Source organism: Martes martes (genome assembly GCF_963455335.1).
Source record: "Martes martes genome assembly, chromosome: 7".
NCBI lineage: Eukaryota > Metazoa > Chordata > Mammalia > Carnivora > Mustelidae > Martes > Martes martes.
The window spans coordinates 92,380,755-92,406,045 of NC_137894.1; the positions used below are offsets into that span (position 1 = coordinate 92,380,755).

The 25,291-nt window shown below is 35.0% G+C and overlaps 1 protein-coding gene across 2 annotated transcripts in view; it reads left to right on the forward strand.

Moving 5' to 3' along the window:
* Positions 1–23,572, forward strand: part of TOGARAM1 (TOG array regulator of axonemal microtubules 1) — an 81,977-nt gene extending 58,405 nt beyond the window's left edge. For both annotated transcript variants that reach the window (XM_080808545.1, XM_080808546.1), the window contains 9 exons: positions 3,070–3,175; positions 3,804–4,039; positions 4,635–4,793; positions 7,768–7,894; positions 9,736–9,854; positions 16,310–16,499; positions 17,873–18,092; positions 20,561–20,647; positions 21,977–23,572. In XM_080808545.1, coding sequence (XP_080664671.1) covers positions 3,070–3,175; positions 3,804–4,039; positions 4,635–4,793; positions 7,768–7,894; positions 9,736–9,854; positions 16,310–16,499; positions 17,873–18,092; positions 20,561–20,647; positions 21,977–22,230 — 1,498 coding nt within the window. In that variant the 3' untranslated portion in view covers positions 22,231–23,572. The remainder of the gene's footprint in view (positions 1–3,069; positions 3,176–3,803; positions 4,040–4,634; positions 4,794–7,767; positions 7,895–9,735; positions 9,855–16,309; positions 16,500–17,872; positions 18,093–20,560; positions 20,648–21,976) is intronic.
* The last annotated feature ends 1,719 nt before the right edge of the window (positions 23,573–25,291 follow it).

Here is a 25,291-nt window from a genome sequence, read left to right on the forward strand (position 1 = left end):
CTGAATGTATGTCTCGATTCCGGGTATCTTCTTGACCTCTAAACTTATAATCCATCTGCCTGCTTGACATTTTCACTTTGATGCTTACTGACATTTTAAATTTAACATATCCAAAACAGAACTCTTGATTTCTTACTTCCTGCCAAGGTGGGTTAACAGGCATAAGATTTGCCTATACATCTGAAAGAACTAAAGAAATCATGCAAAATATATGAAATAGTGGTTTTCAAAATATTCCTCACTAGGCAGTGTAAATTAGTGATACTTGAAAGACGGGAAACAAAGAAGGTGAACTCTGTAATTTCCCTGGCTTAACTTTCCAGGTTATAGCTCAAAGAAGAGAATACTATGTAAATACCAGCAGAGATGGAAATGGAGCTGGGTGTTTGGGGATGCCAAGGTAACTAGATTTTGCAAGGCAGAGTGTCAGAGAGGATGGAGCTTCACAAAGAACTCTGGAGACCTTCAGAGAATTCTTCTCAAATGTTTAGGTAAATACTAGTCAGGCCATAAATGTAAATAAATTACCTGAAGCCAGAGCTAGAATGAAGTTACAGGAAACAATCCCTGAATACTTTTTGTTCCCATCAGCACAGCGGAAATCCTCATAATTCACAGGCCATCAAGTATAAAACTCAGAAGAGTTTTGCTTCTTAGTGTGGAAAAATAAACCTTAGGCTAAAGACTGGTTTGGCCCAGCCCAACAAAGCATAAAAGCAAGGCCTAAAAGGATCACACTTATCAAATAACCTAACTCTATCCCAGAGCAAAGGTCAAAAATAATTTTGGAATACAGAAATATCTCAGGTAAGATGAATAATGACTGACATCCGATAAAAAATTACCAGGCATGCAAAGCAGCAGGGAAATACAACCCATAATGAGAAGCAAAAAAGGTAACTATTGAAACTAATCCAAAAATGATACAGATGATAGAATTAGTAGACAAGGACATTATAGCTTTAGTTATAATTCTATTCCATGTATTGAAGAAACTAGAAGAAAGACATGAACAGAGAATCAGCTGTAGGAGGACCTGCAAACCTTTTGCTATATAATGTAACAAGATTGAGGGAAATAATATCCCCTTACATTCACACTAAAGGGGAGGGTATTATCAGTTGGTATATACCACGGTACAGGAATCATGGGTGCCATCTTAGAATTTTGTATTTCACATTAGGAATACAAAGGGCCATTCTATAATGATAATGATAAAAAGGTTAATTCATCAGGTGATCCTGATTTTATTTATCATATAACAGAGCTTCAGAATACATTAAGCAGAAACTGGTGGAACTGCAAGAAGAAATAAATAAATCCACAATTATAGTCGGAACTTCAACAACCATCTCTCATTAATTAATAGAACTAGAAGAAAGAAAATCAATGAGGATATAGAAGGCTTGAATGACATGATTGACCTAATTGGCATTTATAGAATACTCCACCTAAAATAACAGAATTTACATTATTTTCGAGTCCATAAGGAATATTTACCAAGAAAAATATTTTGGAACATAGAATAAGTAATTTAAAAGGATTCGAATTGTACAAATTTTGTTCTCTGACTATAGTGGAATTAAATTAGAAGTTAGGAACCGATACCTGGAAAATCTCTAAATGTTTTGAAACTAGCACTCTTAGAAGCAACCCATGGATCTAAGAAAGTAAATCAGAACATGGGATTCCTCCCCATAAAACCCTCCAGTTGCCCCTTAGAAAACTAGGGGGAAAAAATTAACTTTTTTATAGCTTAAAAAGTCCTTCATTTTCTGTCCCTTGCCTCTTTCTGTACCCTCATCCCCTACTGGGGGGATGCTGTGCCTTATTTATCCACTCTAGCCATCTGGCTATTTCCTGAACACCCAAGCTCATTTATGTTCAAGATCTTTGTACTTAACTCTTTAAACATTCTTCCAGTGACTTCTTTCTCATTTCAAATGTCATCTCCTCAGAAAAGCCCTCTTTCAGGATTTTAACTAAAATAGTGTTCTTTTCCTCATCTTCTTATACTCCTTTATTTTTTAATATTGCTGCCTGACCTTATATTTTAACACTGCTTTTAGCAATTTGATTTTGATGTTCCATGTTGTACTTTTTTTGTTTTATCCTGTTTGGGGTTTGTTTTTAGATCTGAGAGTTTATTGTTTGGATCAAATTTGGAAAAAAATTTTAGCCACTTTTTCTTAATTTCTTTTCCTGCCTCCTCTCTCTCTTGACTGTACTCTCTGTTATTTGTATGTATAGAATTGGGTTGTTTCTGCATTTAAATTAATTGCAAACTGTTTTATGTTTATTCAAAAAATGAGAATTTTGAACCAGACAGCTATTTAAATAGGTTTCCTTTTGTTGCCTTGGATTCTTAGGTTTTTTTCTTGTCTCTGAGTTTTCCATAATTCATTCAGGGAATTTAAATGCTTAAAAAAATGACTCCCATCAATATTACCTAAGGAAATGTTACAATATTACTAAGGAAACTCATTTTGGCTTACATTTTTCAAACCTATAAGATGAAAATCATCAATTTAGAAATGTTATATCTAAATCTCACTTGAATCCCACTCTCTTGTTAGTATCCACCTACCCTTCATCTGGCTCATAAGGTCAGCTAATGAAAGAAAAATACAAATTACAGAACCAACTGTTGATGGTTTTCTGTTATTGGATTATATATTTTCCAATAAGGTAGTTTCTTTTCTCCTTCCATTTTTGTTTTATTGCTTCCCTTACCTTTTGTTTGCCATTCCTTTTCCTCTGTTTTCTATAAAGAATATGTCATTTTTATCACTAGGGAGGAAATATTCCTTTTTATTCACAAAACATGAACTTAGTATGACTGTCAGTGGTGATTTTAGCTCTTAAAAGATCTTTTGCATCATGAAAGAGAACTATTGGAGCAAATAAAACTTTACATATTTTTTTATTTGAAATTCCTGAATGAATGGAAAAATAAGCAAGATCTCCTCATTGGCAGTATTTCATGCACACAAATGAAGACATCTGAGATCCTGTTCCATTTGAGACCCATTTAATAAGTGATTTGTCATTTCTTTCTTTTTCCTATAGGGAGAAGAAAATTGAAGGACTAAATTTTATTAGGTGCTTAGCCGCTTTTCATTCTGAAATATTGAACACAAAGCTGCATGAAACAAATTTTGCAGTAGTTCAAGAGGTAAACTTATTTTCCAGCTGAGTTAAGGATTGTTTGGATAACAAAGAATAAATATGCCACATTTATTTATTTAATAAATACCTCTGTACTAGGGGTGTCTGGGTGGCTCAGTTAGTTGAGGGTCCAGCTCCTGATTTCGGCTTGGGTCATTATCTCAGGGTTGTGAGACTGAGGTCCACATGGGGCTCCATACTGAGGGATGAGCTTGATTAAGATTCTCTTTCTCTCTTTCCTTCTGCCCCTCCCCACCTCTTTGTTCTCTCTCTGGGTGGGGGCGGCGGAGAATAGTCTATACTAAGTGATTGAAGTAGGCTTATATATAGTTATAAGTAGATCCTGTTTGGGGCTTCTGGCTGGCTCAGTCAGGAGACCATCCAACTCTTGATCTTAGGGTCATGAGTTCAAGCCCCAGGTCGAGGATAGATTTTACTTAAAAAAAAAAAAAATGCAGCTCATACCTTACTTTCCAACTTAAAAAATTTTTCATTAATGTTAACTTTTAGGACATAAGATAATATGTATTAAAACATGTTACTTTAATAGTAAGTTTGGTTTCAAAGCCATTATTACTGATTTTCTTTCAGAATATCAGCAAAATGTACATTTTGGAATTAAAAATTTTTTTTAGGTGAAAAATTTACGGTCTGGAGTTTCTCGTGCTGCTGTGGTCTGTTTAAGTGATCTTTTCACTTACCTGAAAAAGAACATGGATCAAGAACTAGATACTACAGTAAAAGTTTTGTTGCACAAAGCTGGAGAATCAAATACATTTATAAGAGAAGATGTTGACAAAGCATTGAGAGCTATGGTCAGTAATGTAACTCCTGCACGTGCAATTGTTTCTCTTATCAATGGAGGACAAAGGTAATATTCAAAATAATTTTCATACGTCCTTAAACTAAAAATGCAGGGGCACCTAGCTGGCTTAGTCATTAAGTGTCTGCCTTCGGGCTGCCTCAGGCCCTGCCTCGGTGGGAAGCCTGCTTCTCCCTCTCCTACTCCCTCTTCTTGTATTCCCTTTTTTACTGTCTTTCTCTCTCTGCCAAAGGAATGAATAAAATCTTAAAAAAAATAATAATAAAAAATAAAAATGGAATTGTTTGCAGTCTGGGATATAAGAAAAACAGAAGCAAACTTCAGTATTATTTCAGTCAAAAAACAAATAATTCCTATGTGATAAACATCATATTAGGTACAGAGCATATAAGGAATAATAATACTGTTATTCTAATAATTTTACTTCTATTCATAGATCTGGAACTAAATAAATGTCAGTGATTATGAGTTTTGTTTTGTTCTTAACTTTTTGAGAATGGATAACTAATGTAATTTGTTATTTTAGCTTTCAGGGATGATTGTTGAGGGTTAAGAGTAGTTTAATCATTTAACTTTAAAGGTATTATCTTTGGTAAATAGTTCATACATCAACTTTGTTTCAATAGATCATGTTTTCTTGTAGTCATTTACACATTGCAGTAAGAAGATGTACAGCCCAGCATTTAACAGATGTGGTGGAATTTATGGAACCAGAGCGTATTTTATCTGGAACAAAGGATATGGCTGACCGCATATTACCAGCTGCTGCTAAGTTTGCTCAGGATAGTTCACAAGAAACCAGGTGAATAGCTGTTAATGATATTTGCTGAATCTGTTAGGATGAGGGCTTAAAAGTAGGCAGCAAAGGTTAAAAAAGAATAAACATTTTTTCTACATGGAAAAGTGGGGTCCCCAGGGATTGGTGCTGGGGGTGGACTTATTTAACCAATTTGTAAATGATCTTGAGGGAGTGCACAGTGAATTCTCCAAATTTACAGATGACACTACATACTTCTGGGTAGTGAGATGCCATGTCACAGGGATGAACTGCATGAAAACGGCACAAGACTATATGAGTTCACAAAAGTGGCAGAAGAACTTCATTGTGGGCAAATGTAAGGTAATGCATTTAGGGGAAATGATATATTTTCCAAGCAATCAGGTGAACTCGAGGATATATGTGCACATGAAAAACAGGAAGTGAAATGGATAACATATTGTCTCCTGAAACATGAGATAGTTGCACTTAGAAAATCCCATAAATTTCTGATTGTTGTACTTGTAAAACAATTCTGTGAAGGTTAAGAACAGTCAGAGAAAAATGACAAAATAAGATGTAGATGGTACATTACTGTATTGGTAACATGGAGGGTTTTTTACGTTAATTCTGTGCCTAGTGTGGGGCTCAAACTCACAAACCCAAGAGCAAGAGTCACATGCTCCACTAACTGACCCAGCTGGGTGTCCCTCATTCTACTGGTCGCAGAAATTTTGGATATAGTCAAGAGTCTAGGTTCAATTCCTAATGCCAAACATTTTTTGCCCTTAAGCAAATTACTTAATGTCTATTAGCCTAGCTTTCCTCGTTTGTAAAATTAGGAAGGTGGGACTAGGTGATTGATAGTGTACCATACAAAACCTAAAAATTTATGGCAGCTAAATATGAAGCTAGATTAAAAGTGGGAGGGACAGTCCTGAGTTCATAGAGACTAAAGTAAAGAAGGATATAAAATTATTAACGTTTTAAGACAAAGATATCTGTGACTTTAGGTAACTGGAGTTAGTCTTATGGAAATCATTATATCAGAAACTAATATTGAAAGTTAATGTATTCACTTTCTGTTGCTGTGTAACAAATTACCACAAACCTAGTGGTTTAAGGCAATATAGACTTTTTTAGCTTATTGTTTTGTAAGTTAGAAGTCTTACATGGCTCAACTGCTTTCTCTGCTTGGGGTCTCCCAGGGTTGAAATCAAGGTAATGATAATGCTGAGCTCTTTATCTAAAAGTTCTATAGAAGAATCTGCTTCCAAATTCATTTTGATTGTTGGCCAAATTCAGTTCCTTGTAGTTATAGGACTTAGGTCTCTGTTTCTTTGCTGGTTGTCAGCCAGGGTCCTCTCTCAGCTCCTTAAGATCACCCAAATTCCCTCTTGTGCAGCCCCCTTCATCTTTAAGCCAGCAGCAGTATGTTGAATCCCCCCTTGTGCTTAGAAGGTTTCTGATTTTTCTCTTCTACCAGCCATAGAAAGCTCTCTGCTTTTAAGGATGAGTATGATTAGATTAGGTCTACCCAGAAAATCTCTGTATCCTAGAGTCAACTCTGCCATATAATATAACATAGCATAACATAATCCTGGAAGTTATATCTCATATTTACAAATTGTAGGTATTAAAGCAAGACATCTTTGGGGAGCCATTTTGGAAGTTATGTATACCGCAGTAAAGTTCAAAACAATTTAGGAGACTTTGGATTATAATAAACTAGTTAGGACAAAAAAAGATTCGCAATGTTGTTGTGTGTACATCTTAACCTTTGCTTAATGACATGGTAATTCTTCTAATCCATTTTGCCATTTCTTGATTTTTTTTTTCATTTCTTGATTTTTTATTTGAAGTTTTAAAATTATAAAATGGTTACAGCTTTCAGTTTTACTGTTTCTAACATTTAGTGTCCCTATTGGTTGTTTACTTGTTTTAGTCATTCTCATATCATTAGGGCCTGTGATGGACCTACAGTCCTTAATGTTCTGAGCTAAAAGTTATAATCATCTTTGAAACTGTAACTGACTATGAACTACTTATCAAGGCGTAACCTTATTTTGATTCTGAGGAAAGAAGAGTAATTTTTATTTTCTGATACTACCTCTTTCTATAATTTTGTTAAAATCGAAGGGGCCTGGTTGATACACATATTCCTGAGATCATTCTGTACTCTCTCCCTGCCCCCCAAGACTTACCTTCTCTTGTTCTTCCTAGTCCACATATTCCAAGTTATATGAGAAAGCATAATTATAATTGATTTTAGGGCCATGCTTCTTTGAAGAATAATAATATGGTATAATTATAAGGTACTATATGAACCCTCTATCCAAAAATATCTTCAATACCCATTTTTATGATATCTGTGATTCTGCTATCAGAATGATATCTTGGCTTAAGGTTTTATCCTAAAAAGAATTAATTCTTTTAAAAAGAATTAATTTTCAACTTACATAGTACCATTAAAAAATGTAGTTTGGAGAGCATTACACATTCATTATATATCATCCATGATTTTCAGCTGACTTTGGGTATGTTTTAGGTAGCAGAGAATAGGTAAGTTTTGGCAGGGGGAAAAAAGAGTGAGGGTAAGAAATGCAGGAAATACAAAACCTAGGGAAGGTTGACTTAGGTCAGAATACCTCTCAGCAGCAACCTCTTGCCCAGTGAGCAAGGAGCCCAAGATAAAGAGAGACTTCTCCTAACTCAAGTTCTGCCAAATACTAGCCTTGATATGGACCCAAGGGTGTCTGAAAAATAGAGCTCAAACATTTGGCTCTCCAAAAAGAGATTTGAAGATTTGAAGCTATGTCTTTTTTTAAAGTGAGGGAAAGGAGAATGCTATACTCCAATTCAGATAGTATAACTACATTTCAGTGACTTGTTTAAAATAGGGATGACAATCTTGATACTGACAGGTTTTTTTCTATTGAAAAAAATATTGCATCTAACGATAGAAACTGAGTTCGTTAAGGTATATATAATTATTTGCATATTTCTCAAATGTCTATAGGTACTATGGTCGAAAGATGCTTTTCCTTATGATGTGTCATCCAAACTTTGATAAAATGCTTGAAAAGTATGTCCCATCCAAAGATTTGCCATATATTAAGGAATCTGTTAAGAGCTTACGGCAAAAGGTATGTGCAAAAAGTTTAATTTGTAAACATCTTTAAAAGCAAGGTACCAGGAAACTAAGGGTAGAAGTAATTGCTGCTTTGATTATTTCTCTGTTAACCATTCAGAATATAGCTACAGTAGTGTTTCAACAACTGCAGTTGAACAAGTTGCAGTAGATATTCATAGTGTCAGTAAGAGTTTATTGAACAGAAGCTAGATATTTGGTAGAATATAATGTGGTTTATTGGAGTTACAAGACTTAGATTTGATTCAAGACTTGGGTTTGAGAATTAGCCAACTAAATAATGTTAGGTACATCACTTCATTTCTTTAACCTGAGTTTTTTGTTTTTATAGGGTAAGGTTAGTGATGTTCATCATGCTTGGTCCCTGCTTTATTTACCTTGCCTATTCCACTTTTAGAGTTCCTATCACACTGCAGAACATTGATTGGGAGGTCTTTGAGGGGAAGCCCCATGTCTTATTTAATCCTGAGAGATAATGGGGATTCAGACATGTCTGAAATGACTGACTGAGGAAATACTAAGTAAAATAAAATGCGGAAAGTATCTTATAAAAAATAATCCACTTACTTTTTTTTGTAAAAATATGTTTAATAATGTGGAATTTTTTGGGGTGCCTGGGTGGCTCAGTGGGTTAAGCCTCTGCCTTTGGCTCAGGTCATGATCTCAGAGTCCTGGGATCGAGCCCCCCATCGGGCTCTCTGCTCAGCGTTGAGCCTGCTTCCCCCCCTCTCTCTGCCTCTCTGCCTACTTGTGGTCTCTGTCTGTCTAATAAATAAATAAAATCTTTAAAAAAAAATAATGTGGAATTTTTCTATGGCAATTTATGTTACTCCTCACTGATAATCTCGGATAAAGGATTCGTTTATGAAAGGACAGTTTTATACATTTTAGAGCATTTTTTTCTGCTTATTCTTTTTTTTAAGATTTTATTTATTTATTTGTCAGAGAGAGAGAGAAAGCAAGCACAAGCAGAGGGAGTGGCAGGCAAAGGGAGAAGCAGGCTCTCTGCTGAGCAAGGAGCATGATGCGGGACTTGATCCCAGGACCCTTGGATCACGATCCAAGCTGAAGACAGATGCTTAAGAGACTGAGTCACCCAGCCGTCCCTTTTCCTACTCATTGATCTTAAAGATTTTAGCTTAATTCATATAGAAAAAAATTAAAATAACCATGCAAAGAATTATCTTTCTGAACTGAGCAGGTTGTATTTGAGAGTCATTTCAAGTACAAGTATTTTTTTTTTTTAAAGATTTTATTTATTTATTTGACAGACAGATCACAAGTAGGCAGAGAGGCAGGCAGAGAGAGAAGGGAGGAAGCAGGCTCCCTGCTGAGCAGAGAGCCCGATGCGGGGCTCGATCCCAGGACACTGGGATCATGACCCGAGCCGAAGGTAGAGGCCCCAACCCACTGAGCCACCCAGGCGCCCCGTCAAGTACAAGTATTTTTAAATAGTTCTTGTCTAAGTGTTTATTCTTACCCTAGTGTTGCATAGGAATTCATTATTTATGTAATGTGTTCATATTTTCTCTATAGATTTTAAGGTTTAAGAAGCATAGTTTTAAAATATAGCATATTAATTTTTAAAATTTTAAACAGTTTTACCTGGCCAATATAATTTCCTATTAGTTGATCATATATTTGGTTAATTTACTACTAATTAGAAGGTATTTTATGTATTGATACCCTTTAAAGCATCAGTATAGCTGATTATTAAGATGTGTTCACTTACTAAAAGATCAGTAATGACTTCTAAGAAAATTGCATGGTATAAATTATTTCACTTAACTGGTTTTAAGACTTTTATTACACTGCCTTTCTTTATATTACTTAAAGGGCTTAGGAGAGATACCACTAGATACTCCTTCAGCAAAAGGAAGACGATCTCATACTGGCACTGTTGGAAATGCAAGGTCATCATCTGTTTCTAGAGATGCTTTCGATTCAGCTGAAAGGTAGGATCATTTGATAGTCCACATCATTAGAGAAATTACTCCCTAGAGATAGTAGTCTCATTTGGATGTTTTTATGAACTGTCCCAGGGGTATTTGTCAAAACTTAATGGAGTTTTAAAAGTTGTTAAGGACTTAGAAAGTGTGAGATAATTATATTTAATAAGGCAGTTATATATCGTAGCAACTGGCTTTGACATGCACTAAACATTATTAAAGCTTTAGTGCTATTGAACTTGTCAATATTAGGCCTGTGTTGGACAACTCTGAGTAATTTTGTTTTCATTTATAGCCTTTACTTTTCCCCCTTGATTATAAAAGTAATATATAATTATGGTTAGTGAAAACAAAAACAACTTTAGGAAATCCAAACATTAAAAGAATTAACTAATCACCCATACTAGCATCAACCAGAAAAAGACTACTCTTAAATTTATTAGACATGTAATTATATATATAATTATGTAACCTGCTTATACTATTTAACATGTAATAGATTGATTATATAATTTTTAAAAATATATATTTTTTTAGGGGGGCCTGGGTAGCTCAGTTGGTTAAGCGTCTGCCTTCTGCTCAGGTCATGATCCCAGGGTCCTGGGATCAAGCCCCATATAGGGCTCTCTACTGAGTGGGGAGCCTGCTTCTCTCTTTCCGTCTGCCTGCTGCTCGCCCTGCTTGTGCTCTCTCTCTCTCTGCCAAATAAATAAATGAATATCTTAAAAAAAAAAGTGGTTGAATTTCATTCTTTTACATGTTATTGTCATTTTTCCAATACTGATTAGTGAAGACACCATCTTTTTTCTATGGGATATTCTTTCTTGCTTTGTCAAAGATTAGTGGACCATATAGTTGTGGGTTCATTTCTGGTCTGTTACGTTCCATTGATCTGTCAGTTTTTGTGCCAGTACCATACTGTTTTCATCACTACAACTTTTAATATAACGTGAAGTCCAGAATCATGATGCTTCCAGCTTTGCTTTTCTTTTTCAAGGTTGCTTTGGCTATTCAGGGTCTTCTGTGGTTCCATACAAATTGTAGGGTTGTTTGTTCTAGCTCTGTGATAAACGCTGTTGGTTTTTTGATAGGATTTGCATTAAATGTGTAAAGTGCTTTGGGTTGTATAGAAATTTTAACAATCTTAGTTCTTCTAATCCATGAGTATGGAATGCTTTTCCATTTCTTTGTGTCATCTTTAATTTCTTTCTTAGGTGTTTTATAGATTTTAGAGTATAGATCTTTTACCTCTTTGGTTAGGTTTATTCCTAGATATCTCATGGGTTTTGGTACAATTATAAATAGGATTGTTTTCTTTCTTTTTTTTTTTTTTAAGACTTTATTTATTTATTTGACAGACAGAGATCCCAAGTAGGAGGAGAGGCAGGCAGAGAGAGAGGAGGAAGCAGGCTCCTTGCTGAGCCGAGAGCCTGATGTGTGGCTGGATCCCAGGACCCTGGGATTATGACCTGAGCCGAAGGCAGAGGCTTTAACCCACTGAGCCACCCAGGGCCCCCTGGGATTGTTTTCTTAATTTCTCTTTCTGCTGTGCATTATTGGTATATAGAAATGCAACAGATTTCTGTATGTTGATTTTGTATCTTGCATCTTTACTGAATTCATATTCTTGTGGATTGGCAACTTCTTGTGAATTTTTTTGGGTTTTCTATATAAAGTATCATGTCATCTGCAAATAGTGAAAGTTTGACTTCTTCCTTGCTGATTTTTTGCTGTTGTCATTTTTTAAGTTTTTTATTTATTTATTTATTTGATAGAGCGAGAGACAGCGAGAGCGGGATCACAAGCAGGGGGGACGGGAGATGGAGAAGTAGACTTTCCAGCAGAGCAGGGAGCCAGATGTGGGGCTCAATCCCAGGATCCTGGGATCATGACCTGAGCTGAAGTGAGACGCTTAATGACTGAGCCACCCAGGTGCCCCTTCCTTGCTGATTCGGATCCCTTTTATTTCTTTTTGTTGTCTGATTGCTGAGTTTAGGACTTCCAGTACTAAGCTAAATAACACTAGTGAGAGTGGGTATCCCCGTCTTGTTCCTGACCATGGAGGAAAAGCTCTCATCCCGTTGAGGATGATTTTAGCTGTGGGTTCTTCACGTATGGCCTTTATTATGATGAGGTACCTCCCTATAAACCTACTTTCTTGAGGGTTTTTTATCATGAATGGATGCTGTACTTTGTCAAATGCCTTTTCCGCATCCATTGAAAGGATCATATGGTTTTTATCCTTTCTTTTATTAATGTGGTATATCATGTTGATTGATTTGTGAATACTGAATCATCCTTGCAGCCTAGGAATAAATCCCACTTGATCATGGTGAGTGATTCTTTTAATAATGTACTGTTGGTTTCAATTTGCTAGTATTTTGTTGAAAATTTTCACATCCATGTTCATGAGAAATATTGACGTATAGTTCTCTTTTTTCACTGGAGATTTTGTCTGGTTTTAGAATCAAGATAATGCTGGTCTCATATAATGAATTTGGAAGTTTTCCTTCCTTTTCTATTTTATGAAATAGTTTGAGAAGAATAGGTATTCAATCTTCTTTAAATGTTCGGTAAAATTCCCTTGTGAAGCCATTTGGCCTGGAACTTTTGTATTTTGCAGGAATTTTGATTACTGATCCAATTTCCTTGCTGGTTATGGGTCTGTTCAAATTTTCTATTTCTTCCTGTTTCAGTTTTGGTAGTTTAAATGTTTCTAGGAATGCGTCGATTTCTTACAGATTGCTTAACTTGTTGGCATATAATATTCTCTTATAATTGTTTGTATTTCTGGGGTGCCTGGGTGGCTCAGTGGGTTAAGCCTCTGCCTTCAGCTCAGGTCATGATCTCAGGGTCCTGGGATTGAGCCCCGCATTTGCTCTGCTCAGTGGAGAATCTGCTTCTCCCTCTCCCTCTACCCTTCCCCCCCTGCTCATGCTTGCACTCTCTCTCTCAAATAAATAAAATGTATTTTTTAAAAACAGCATTTTGTATTTCTTTGGTGTTGGTTGTGATCTCTCCTCTTTCATTCATGATTTTATTTATTTGAGTCCTTTTTTTTGATAAGTCTGGCTAGGGGTTTATCAATTTTACTAATTTTTTTTCTGAGAACCACTGCTGCCTTTCATTGATATGTTCTGTTGTTTTCTTTTTAGTTTCTATGTCATTTATTTCTGCTCAAATCTTTATTATTTGCCTTCTGCTAGCTTTAGGCTTTGTTGTTCTTTTTGTAGCTCTTTTATGTATAAGGTTAGATTGTTTATTTGAGATTCTTCTTGCTTCTTGAGGTAGGCCTGTATTACTATATACTTCCTTCTTATAACCACTTTTACTGCATCCCAAAGGTTTTGGACCATTGTATTTTCATTTTCCTTTGTTTGCATGTATTTTTCTTATCTCTTCTTTGATTTCCTGGTGACCCATTCATTGTTTAGTAGCATGTTGTTTAACCTCCATGTATTTGTGGTCTTTCCAAATTTTTTCTTTTGAGTGACTTCAAGTTTCATAACACTATGGTAGGAAAATATGCACAGTATGATCTAAATCTACTTATACTTGTTTGGGCTTGATTTATGACCAAGTATGTGATCTATTTTAGAGAAAGTCCCATGTGTACTTAAATGTATATCCTGCTTTGGGATGAAATGTTCTGAATATATGTGTTAAGTCGTTCTGGTCCAGTGTGGCATTCAAAGCCATTGTTGCCTTGTTTATTTTCTGTTGAGATGATTTATTCATTGTTGTAAGTGGGATGTTAAAGTCTCCTACTATTATTGTATTATTATCAATGAGTTCCTTTATATTTGTTACTGTTTTATATGTTTGGGTACTCCCTATGTGGGGCATAAATACTTTTTGTTGTTAGATCTTTTTGGATAGCCCCCTTCATTATGATATAGTGCCCTTCTTCATCTCTTGTTACAGTCTTCATTTGAAAATGTAGTTTGTCTGATGTGAGTACTGCTACTCCAGCTTTCTTTTGATGTCCATTGGCATAATGAATGTTTCTCTGTCCCCTTACTTTCAATCTGCAGGTGTCTTTATGTCTAAAATGACCCTTTTGTCCTGCCTTCTTTTGAACTGATTGATTGAGGGGTGTGTGTGTATGTGTGGTGTGTATGTCTATTTTTTGTCATACACCCTAAGGTATATTCACTGTTACTTTGCTATTAAATCCATTTTGTTTAAATAACAGAAAAGCCATCTTTAAACACAAGTTGCAGTAATTAGGTGGCTTCTTGAGGTGTTCTTTTTACTCTTTTCATTTATTCACCTTTTATGTATCATATACTTCTCAATTTTAATATAACTTTAATCTTCTATTTTTCCCATTGTATAGAATTAATCATTTCACAGATTAACATCAGATCAATTTATTTAAGCAAATTAAAAATAATGAATAAATACATCTAACTAAGATCTGTGTTCTAGCTCACCATTCTATATCTGCTTTTAGGATGATTCTGAGTCATTCTTTAATCAGTGCTCTTAAGACAACCTACGTGCCATTTTTAATACTGGTAGTTAGAGAGATGGTAACTGGCAACACGTACTATTGTCCTTATGACCTGTCAATTTGGGGATGCCTGGATGGCTCAGTTGGTTAAGCATGTGTCTTTGGCTCAGGTCATGATTTCAAGGTCTTGGGATCGAGCCCCACGTGGGGTTCCCTGCTCAGCAGGGAACCTACTTCTCCCTCTCCCTCTGCCTCTCCCTTCTGCTTGTGCTCTCTCTCTCTCTCTCAAATAAATAAATGAAAATCTTAAAAAAAAAAAAGACCTGTCAATGTGCATGACACTTTAGTTTCAAAGGGATCATTCATCTGCTACATTGCATCACCCCTTTACAGCATTAAAAAAGATGATGCTAGTAATAGTAAATCATTGAAATAGTAAGGCCTGCTAGTGTCAAGATTCTAGTTTTCTCATGCAAATTCACATGGATATTTTGAGCTAATATAGCAGACCTGAGACTTCTATTTTTCAAAAGTCGTACTGACAAGATGAGCCCTTGGTTCGCATCTGGGAACTACGATTTAAGGAAGATTACCACTGTTCCTTAACTGATAAGAGTAATTTACTGTACCACAATTGTTTGGGCAAACAATGTGGTTTATGCTAAAGACCTGCTTTCCTTCTGGCAGCCTAGAATTTTAGTATATCCTAGGCAGAGGACAAATCATGCCAACTCCCAGTAAAAACCCTGAGCATTGAGGGGTGCCTGGGTGGCTCAGTTGGTTAAGCATCTGACTCTTGCTTCTGTCTCAGGTCAAGATCTCATGATTGTGGATCGAGCCCCATGTAAGGCTCTGCACTCAGTGTGGAATCTGCTTCAGATTCTCTCTCCCTTTCCCTACTGCATGTTCTCTCTCTCTCAGACGAATAAATAAAATACTTAAAAAAAAAAAAAAATAGGGGCACCTGGGTGGCTCGGTGGGTTAAACCCTCTGCCTTTGGCTCATGATCCCAGGGTTCTGGAATCGAGCCTCGCATCGGGCTCTCTGCTGAGCAGGGAGCCTGCTTCCTCCTCTCTCTCCCTCTCTCTCTGCCTGCCTCTCTGCCTACTTGTGATCTCTGTCTATCAAATAAATAAATAAAATCTTCAAAAAAAAATTTAAAAAAAGTAAAGCCTGAGCATTGAGTCTCTAATAAGGTTCATTGGTAGACAATGTTTCACATGTATTGTCATGAATTTTTACTGGAGTAATTAAATTTGTTCTGTGTTAGGGCAACTGGGTGGCTGCCGTTGGGTGTCTTTCTTCAGCTTGGGTCATGATCCCACAGTCCTGGGATGCAGCCCTTCATTGGGCTCCATGCTCAGAGGGAAGCCTGCTTCTCTCTCTCCCACTCCCCCTGCTTATGTTCCCTCTCTCTCTATGTCTCTCTCTGTCAAATAAAAGAAATAAAATCTTTAAAAAAAAGAAATTGTCCTGTGTGAACTGGGGAGGGACCCTTGGAAGCTTGTATCTAGTTTTGACAATACTTTGACACCTGCACTTTTTCCCTTTGCTGATTTTGCTTTGTCTACTTTTGTAATAAATCTTAGCTCTGAGTAAAACTATGTGCTGAATCCTGTGAGTCCTCCTAGCAAATCAACAGTCTCAGGGGAGATTTTAATTTTTTTTAAAGATTTTATTTATTTATTTGATAGAGATCACAAGTAGGCAGAGAGGCAGACAGAGAGAGGAAGGGAAGCAGGCTCCCTGCTGAGCAGAGAGCCCAATGTGGGGCTTGATCCCAGGACTCTGAGATCATGACCTGAGGTGAAGGCAGAGGCTTTAACCCACTGAGCCACCCAGGCACCCCTCTCAGAGGAGATTTTAGGGACCCCCCAATACAGGTATTATGACGATCACTTTGAGAATTTTTGAAAAATAAATATGTAATAAGAACTATTTATTATATTTGTGTTTCTTATAGGAAATTAATAATGAAATTAAATTTACCTTTCTTTGACTTTAGAGAAATAACTGAAATTCGTGACATCACCAGAAAATCAATTCCCCGCAATTCCTTAGAAAGTGCTGAATACATTAAAGTCATAACCAGTTTATTAAATGCAAAAGACTTCCGTGATCGCATTAATGGGATTAAGCAGCTTTTATCAGATACTGAAAACAATCAAGAGCTTGTTGTTGGAAACATTGTGAAGGTAATGAACTGTCAAAATTAATTTTCATTTTCAATATGTAGCTAACAGCTCATTAGTATAAGAAATTACCCTAAATCTTATATCTTACATATATTATTTTAAAATGTTAAACTTAGTGAAAAGTATGGATTGCTTAGATTGTGCTGTGTTAAAAGCATTCGAGAACAAAATAATTGGGGAAAAAATAGAAAAATAGCTGCTTATTTGTCTGAATTCTCCCAGAATTCAGTAACTTCTTTGGTATTTTGGTAACTTCTTTGATTTTGGTAACTTCTCTGAAGCTTTGTATTCTCAGAGCCTGTGGAACCTGACATTCAGTGAATATATGTTGAGCAAATCAATAAATATTTTAAGAACTGGGGCATTTAAGAGCTCTGATGCTACTTAAGAATAGCTATGAAAATTTTTATATGTAGATTACAAATCTTGTATATACTAATTTACATACCAACCCTTAGGAAGATGACAAGCAATAGAAAAAGAGATAGTAACAAACTGAGCATAGATGATTTATGCTTCTTCAGAGTTCAGTTAATTACTAAATTCCATTTTAAATTTGTATTTATGGGCATTAAACTTGGCCAACATACCATAACTACCCTTAATTCCAGTAGTACTGTCACTTAATTTTGAATAAAAATAAATCTCTTGGGAAGACTATTCTTACCATGAAAAATTTTATGTATATATATTAACTTTCATAGTTTTTATACGAGAGATGTGTGTATGTGTGTGTGTGTGTGTGTATTGGCCTCACAGATATATATATCTTACACTGAATAGCTCTTCACTCACCTGATGTGACTAAAGATTTATCATTCCCTTAGTGTATATTAAGCTTATGAAAGTTAAGAATTCGAAAGAGTAGGGAATAACCGGGTTAAGAGGTAATAATAAAAATTTAACTCTGAAATTGCATATAAAATTTTCATAAGACAAACTGAAATTAAATCAGATCTCTACAGTAAAACTTACATGTCTAATTCTGTTATCAGTAGTGATAAAAATAGAAACTTTTCTTGAGTTCTTAGAGTTACCTAAGTAACTTGTACCTTCCAAAAAAGAGCATTTTTATCCCATTTACAATAAGCCAGTCATCTTCCTAGTAAGCTGAATTTCTCAACCTTAATTTATTAGTATGTCTTTTGGGTGATCTTTGAAGATTTGTCTTTTTGCTCTAAGAAATTTTGAGACTTAGATTTAACATCCAAATTTTTATAAAATTCCTATTATCTAAGTTCAGATTAAATAAAATGTTGTGTGTATGTTTTTAAACAGTGTTATTAATAGGAAAAATATTACAGAATGCCAAAAAGAATTTAAATAACTATAAGTATTATTTCACTTTAAATAATTTATGAATTTACTTTCAGATCTTTGATGCTTTTAAATCTCGACTTCATGATTCTAATAGTAAAGTAAATCTGGTGGCTCTAGAAACAATGCACAAAATGATTCCTTTGCTTAGAGACAACTTATCACCTATAATCAACATGCTAATTCCAGCAATAGTAGATAACAATCTGAATTCTAAGAATCCAGGCATCTATGCTGCTGCCACAAATGTTGTTCAGGCACTGAGTCAGCACGTAGGTAAGAAATCTTTACTTTGGCACTCAAATTATTTTGACTTTACTTTTGTACATTCTGATTCTACATTGTATTTTTTTTAATGTTGAAATCATAGTCAATATTTGTCATTTAATGTGATATTCTCAGTAGTATTTTAAATTATTTTTAGAGATTAAATACTGTCCCATTCAATTGACTTTATCTTCCCTTATTTTTTACTTTTCAGTTCTTTTTTTCTTCCTCATTCTCACATCTGATGCAAAATTGACTTAAAATGGATCTTAGATTTAAATGTAAAACTTAGGGGCGCCTGGGTGGCTCAGTGGTTTAAAGCCTCTGCCTTCGGCTCAGGTCATGATCTCAGGGTCCTGGAATCAAGCTCCACATTGGGCTCTCTGCTTAGCAGGGAGCCTGCTTCCTCCTCTCTCTCTGCCTACTTGTGATCTCTGTCTGTCAAATAAATAAATAAGATATTTTTAAAATAAATAAATAAATAAATGTAAAACTTAACTGTAAAACTTTTAAGGATAACAAATCCTTAGTACCTGAGGGCTTGGTGAAGAATTGTTATCACGATACTAAAAGCATAGTCCATAAAAGTCAATAAATTAGACTTCATCAAAATTAAAAACATTTGCTCCTCAAAAGACTCTGTTGAGTACGTAAAGAGACATACTACAGGTTGGAAGAAAGCATTTGCAAACCACATATATGAGGAAGAACTCAGAGTATATAAAGAACTCTCAAAACTGAACATTAAACAATTTAATTAGAAAATGGACAAAGGACGTGGAGAAACATTTCACTGAAGAGAATATATGGATGGCAGATAAACACATGAAAAGCTATTCAACATCCCTAGTATTTACGGAAATGTAAAATTCAAGTTAAGACCATGATCACTACACAAATATGTTAGTCTGTAGGGGCTGCTACAACAAACTACTACAGACTGGATGGCGTGAAAACATTTATTTCTCAGAGTTCTGGAGGCAGAAAGTTCAAGGTTGAGGTGTCAATGGATTTGGTGTCTGGTGAGGGCCCACTTTCTGGTTCCTAGATGGCCCCATCTTCTGTTTGTGTTGCCACATGATAGAAGGGGCAGAGGAGTTTTCTGGGGCATCTTTTGTAAGAGAGCACTAATCCCATTCATAAGGGCTCTACCTTCATGACCTAATCACCTTCCAAAGGCCTCACCTTCAAATGCCATAACAGTGGGGATTGGGTTTCAACATAAGAATTTTGGAGGAAACAGACATTCAGTTTATAGCAAGTATTAGGACAGCTAAGATGTAAAAGAGTGACAAAACCAAATGCTAACAAGATTTCAGAGAAACTGAATCTTTGCTACTTTGCTGGTGAAAATGTAAATAAAATGGTGTAGCCACTGTAGAAAATAGTTTGGCAATTTCTTAGAAAAACTAAACTATGCTTATCGTATAACCCTTCCATCCTTAGGCATTTATTCCAGAGAAATGAAAACTCATTTCCATCTAAAAACCTGTACACTGTTGTTCATAACAGGTTTATTTGCAATAGCCAAAAGCTGCAGATAACCTAAATGTAATTCATTGGGTTAATAGTGAAAAAATTTGTGATACATTCATACGATAGAATACTACTTGGTAATAAAATAGTATTATGGATACACACAACACAATGCTCAGTGAAAGAAGACAGTCCCAAAAGGTCACATGCTGTAGGATTCCATATGTATAACCCTCTAAAAATGATAAAATTTATGGAGATGGAAAACAGGTTAGTGGTTATCAGTGTTTAGGGGCAGCTAGGGAGGAGGGGCTGGATGTGACTAGGGAGACTTTGTGGTGAGAGAATAGTTCTAGGTAGGGGCACCTGGCTGGCTTAGTCAGTAGAGCATGTGACTTTTGATCTCGGGGTCATGAGTTCAAGCCCCACGTTGGGTGTAGAGCTTATTAAAAAAAACCTCCAAAAATTAACAAATAGGTGAATGATGCAGATTAGAACTATGCACATGTATAAATGTCAGATTCCATATTTTGATGTATACTATAATTATTTAAGATATAACTTTTAGTGAAAGGTACACAAGACCTTTGTAACATCCTGTGAATCTATAATTATTACAGAATTAAAACTTTGAAAAAAAAATCAGTTAAGATAAAAACTACCCTTACAACAATTTTTATTTTCTGTTTTTTGTTTGTTTTTGATAAACCTGTATTCTATTTTTTGGAATAAGATGCCTGGGAGATGGGCAATTCTTTTGCTTTTTTATACCATATGATAGCTCTTTTAATATTCAGGTATTTTTATTTCTTATTTGCTATAAGACTATTATCCTATTAAGGTTTTATAGATAATGTTAAGTGTAGTGATTACATAGATTTAAAAAAATCTTTTTAACACATTTGCATTCATTTGCATGAATATATTTTCTTTTCAATTCTATGTACTGGAAAATAAAATCCCATAATTCTTTATATGTCTTTAATATTCTTTTTGTTTAGACAATTACTTACTTCTACAGCCATTTTGCACAAAAGCTCAGTTTTTAAATGGAAAAGCAAAACAGGATATGACTGAAAAGCTTGCTGGTAAGTATGTTTTAATTGCTATTTCTTTTTTTTTTTTTTTAAGATTTTTTTATTTATTTGACAGAGAGAGAGAGATCACAAGCAGGCACAGAGGCAGACAGAGACAGAGAGAGAAGCAGGCTCCCTGCCGAGCAGAGAGCCCGATGTGGGGCTCGATCCCAGGACCCTGAGATCATGACCCGAGCTGAAGGCAGAGGCTTTAACCCACTGAGCCACCCAGGTGCCCCATTAATTGCTATTTCTAAAGAAATATTTTAGGGGCACCTGGGTGGCTCAGTGGGTTAAGCCTCTGCCTTTGGCTCAGGTCATGGTCTCAGGGTCCTACAATCGAACCCTGGCATTGGGCTCTCTGCTCAGCAGGGAGCCTGCTTCCCCCCCCTCTCTCTCTCTGCCTACTTGTGATCTCTGTCAAATAAGTAAGTAAAATCTTTAAAAAAAAAATGAGCACTCTAAAGAAATATTTTATTACCTTAGGATAAACTGATAGGTATTTCAATTTAATTTGGGGTTAACTACCAAATTCAATATCATTACACACAATGTAGAAATAAATTGCATAATCATCCATACGAGAACCTTTTAAGACTTTTATCCCCCAAAATTTTCTTTAAGAATTTTATCTTTTTTTTATCCAGTAAGTATTTAGTCTTCCTGTCAGTAGAAATAATACAGAAAAAAATAAAAAGACATTAAAGTCAATTTGGTGCAGTTGGAAAACTATTTCGAATTAGGTGTTTGATAAAAGGTCAGTGAGTTAAAAATGTATGTTTTTATTTAACTACATTTGGAAAACATTGAGATGAATTTTGGGTTTAATTCCTATGTTTACTACTTTTACCTGAACTAAGTTGTCATATATGGAATTCTAATACTTAAAGATCCCGTTCTTTGGGAGGAAAGTTTCTGACCTTACTTTTCTTTAAAATCCTGACATTTGGGGCACCTGGGTGGCTCAGTGGGTTAAAGCCTCTGCCTCCGGCTCAGGTCCTGATCCCAGGGTCCTGGGATCAAGCCCTGCATCAGGCTCTTGGTCCAGCAGGGAACCTGCTTCCCCTCCTCTCTCTGCTTGCCTCTCTGCCTACTTGTGATCTCTGTCTGTCAAATAAATAAATAAATAAAACCTTTTAAGAAAATTTTTAAAAATTTAAAAAAATAAAAATAAAATACTTTGTTAAAAAACAAACAAGTAAATAAATAAATATAAGCCTGACATTTTAGGACAAATGGCATAGGGGGAAAGCTTAGTACATTTTGTATGCTTTTTAATTAGTTAAACTTGAATGTATTTTTTTTGAAAACCTCATTATTTACTGTATTTTTATGTTTCAGATATTGTTATGGAACTTTATCAAAGGAAGCCCCATGCCACAGAACAGAAAGTGTTGGTTGTTTTATGGCATCTCTTGGGGAACATGACAAATAGTGGTTCTTTGCCTGGAGCTGGAGGAAATATACGAACAGCCACAGCTAAGTTATCAAAAGCACTTTTTGCACAAATGGGTCAGAATCTGTTAAATCAGGCTGCATCTCAACCACCACATATCAAAAAGAGTTTAGAAGAATTGCTCGATATGACAATATAAAATGAATTATGAATCTTTGATGAAATATAGTATGATGAAGAAAATTGTTTACATGATGACAAATGGAACTTTTTTAAAGTAACATTTTCAGTGCCTGCACTTCTCATCTGGTAAATTAAGTCAATGGCTATTTGTATTTGCAGCCAATGAGTACACATCTGCCCTATCTGAACCCTGCCACTTGTACTCATCTCACAAAAACCTAAAATGATTAATATAACCTAATATTCATGAATCTGAGGTACATGGAATGAATCCAAGTATATTATTTTTGAGGAAAGTCCTGCTTATTTGCACTATTCTATAGAAACCACAATTCATTGCCCTATATGTACGATTAGATTTGTAATTAAAAATACACTTTTTATTATGTAATCATGTTCTGCTATGTCTCATTACTCAGCCTTATTTTATAAAATGAAAGAAAAGTCATTGAACTATGTTATCACAAATTAACTTCTGTGTGCTATTTGTGAAAAACATGTATTTCTGAAATCAGTCTGCTAATATGATTGTGCAGTATTAGCTTGCTTTTGCTGCTGTGTTAATGTGATATATTTGCCTACCATTTCGGTTAAATCATCTACATAATTTGAAATTCAACAATTTATAATGAAGCATGATAACCAAAGTTTTAGAAAATGCTTAAACATTTTAAATGCACGTTAAAGAAAACGTGTTGAATGTAACTTCCCTATTTTTGTGTGCAAACACTAAATTTTATTTCTATATGTCCCAACATTTATAAAGGTGTTATTTTGCTGCCCAGTTGTGTAATTCTCAGAAATAGTGCCAGGTCTTCTATAGCTTTTCTCAGAATTCTTGGGCTATAAGTACTGTATGCATCATAAAAAGAAAAGGAATGTTATAAAAATAAAAAGATTTATTTCTGTAGATGTGTGAGAGGTGTCCTATTTTTCCACCTTCCAAATATGTTAAAATAAAAAATATATATAATATTTACCTATCGCTTTCACTTGGTATACTTGATATAATATTGACCTATCTCTATTGACCTAACTATAGACCTGGGTTTTAGTTCTACCTTTAGAGGAAATTAGCCATGTGATCTTGGGCAAGTCACTTGCCAGGCCTAGGTCTCAGTGTTCCCATCTCTAAACTATGAGGGCTGGACTAGGTGATTTTTAAAGTTCTATCTTGTTCTAAACATCTATAATTCTGTGCCTTGTTTACTCGATGATCACTTTATTACAATTGTGAACTATCCTCATTCTTTTTCATTTCTTGTGTCACTTACCAGTTTTCTGATGTATATGGCTTCATTTTAAATTGTGATTCTTTGTATTACTCCATGACTCCTGAGGAATAAAAGGGGTTTTACAACAATTTGAAGCTAAGCTGAATGGAAAGTAAAGACTTGGTTACTTTTTCTGTTTGTAGGTACTATAACATATATTCATAGTTACATACATGCTTTATCTGTTCTTCCAAGTGTATTTTATTATGTTTCTATAGTTTAGGTCTGAAATTAAGGACCAAAAAGTGAATGTTTTTGGCTTTGTAAGCTGCAGACAGACAGTGGCATACTCTTTGGGGTTTTTTTGTTTTTGTTTTTTTAACTCTTTAAGAATATAAAATACATTCTTAGCTCAGGTCAAACAAAAACAGACCTCTGGAATAGTTTGTCAGCACCTGGTTTAGACACTTTTGACCTTGGTTGCATATCTGAAATCATCATTAAATTTTGCTTTAACCCTTAATGATATGCACCATTGAAACAATGGTTATAGATTCCAAGTTTTATTAATTTTGACCACTGTCCTTGTGTCATTGCAAATTGTGCCTACTAAATTTGCATTAATTGTTAAGTATATGGAAGGTAAATTTTAAATTTCAAAGGTAGAAGACCATTATTTTTATGTACAAGTTTAATTATCCTTTTTTTAAAAAATGTATATACTATGATTTTGCATTGAAAAAGTACAGTAAAGGAGCATGTGAGTGGCTCAGTTGGTTAAGCCTCTTGCCTTTGCCTCAGGTCATGATCCCAGGGTCCTGGGATTGAGCCCTGCATCAGGCTCCCTTCTCAGTGGGGAGTCTGCTTCTCCCTCTCCCTCTTATGCTCTCTTTCTCTCTCTCTCTGAAATAAGTAAATAAAATCTAAAAAAAAAAAAGAAAAAGTACAGTAAATATAATCACTACTATTAATGTGAGAATTTTATATAATCTGGGTGTTTTTATTATAAAAAAATACTCATTATATAACAGAGTCCTAAGCCTTAAAGATTTCCTCCATTTTAGTAACTTAATGATATTGAGCACTCAGAATTCTAGGACTCTGTTATCAAGGATTGATAAATCCAGAAGTCAACAAAGAATTGGAGAGGGATCACTGAATGAAAGAATGAAAGGAGGGATGCCTGGATGGCTCAGTCTGTTAAGTGTGTCTGCCTTTGGCGGCTTGGGTCCTGATCCTGGGGTCCTGGGATTGAGCCCCACATCAGCTCCTTGCTCAGCAGTGAGCCTGCTTCTTGCTCAGCCTACCACTCCCTTTGCTTGTGCTCTGTCTCTCAAATAAATAAGTAAGATCTTAAAAAAAAAAAAAAAACTAAAGAGCGGAAAGCCTAAATAAATTGGAATGAAGGGGTTTTTTTTTCTTGGTTTCTTTTTTTTTTTTTTTTTTTTTTGGAATGAAGGTTTTTTACAAGCAGTAATAATTATAAAAGTTTACCCCCACCAGCAGAAAACTAAAAAATAAAAAAAATTTAAATGGCATATTAACCCAATGGAGTCCATGTCATATTGTCATTAAAAATATTAAATAATCACAGGGCAATTATCATAGTGTGTTAAAGGAAAAAAGCCTGACTACAAAATAAATACAATGTCTCTATCTCATATATAAGCATACAGAAAATAGAAATGGAATTATATACACGAACATATTAAACTGTAGTAAACTATGAGTAAAGAAGTTAATTTTTTCAGTGTACTATTAAGCAGTTTCTATTTTTTTCAGAAATGAGCAACATGTATTATTTATGTGATAAAATTTAAATTATAATAAGTTGAAAGTCTGAAGGGAATCTGAAGATAAAAA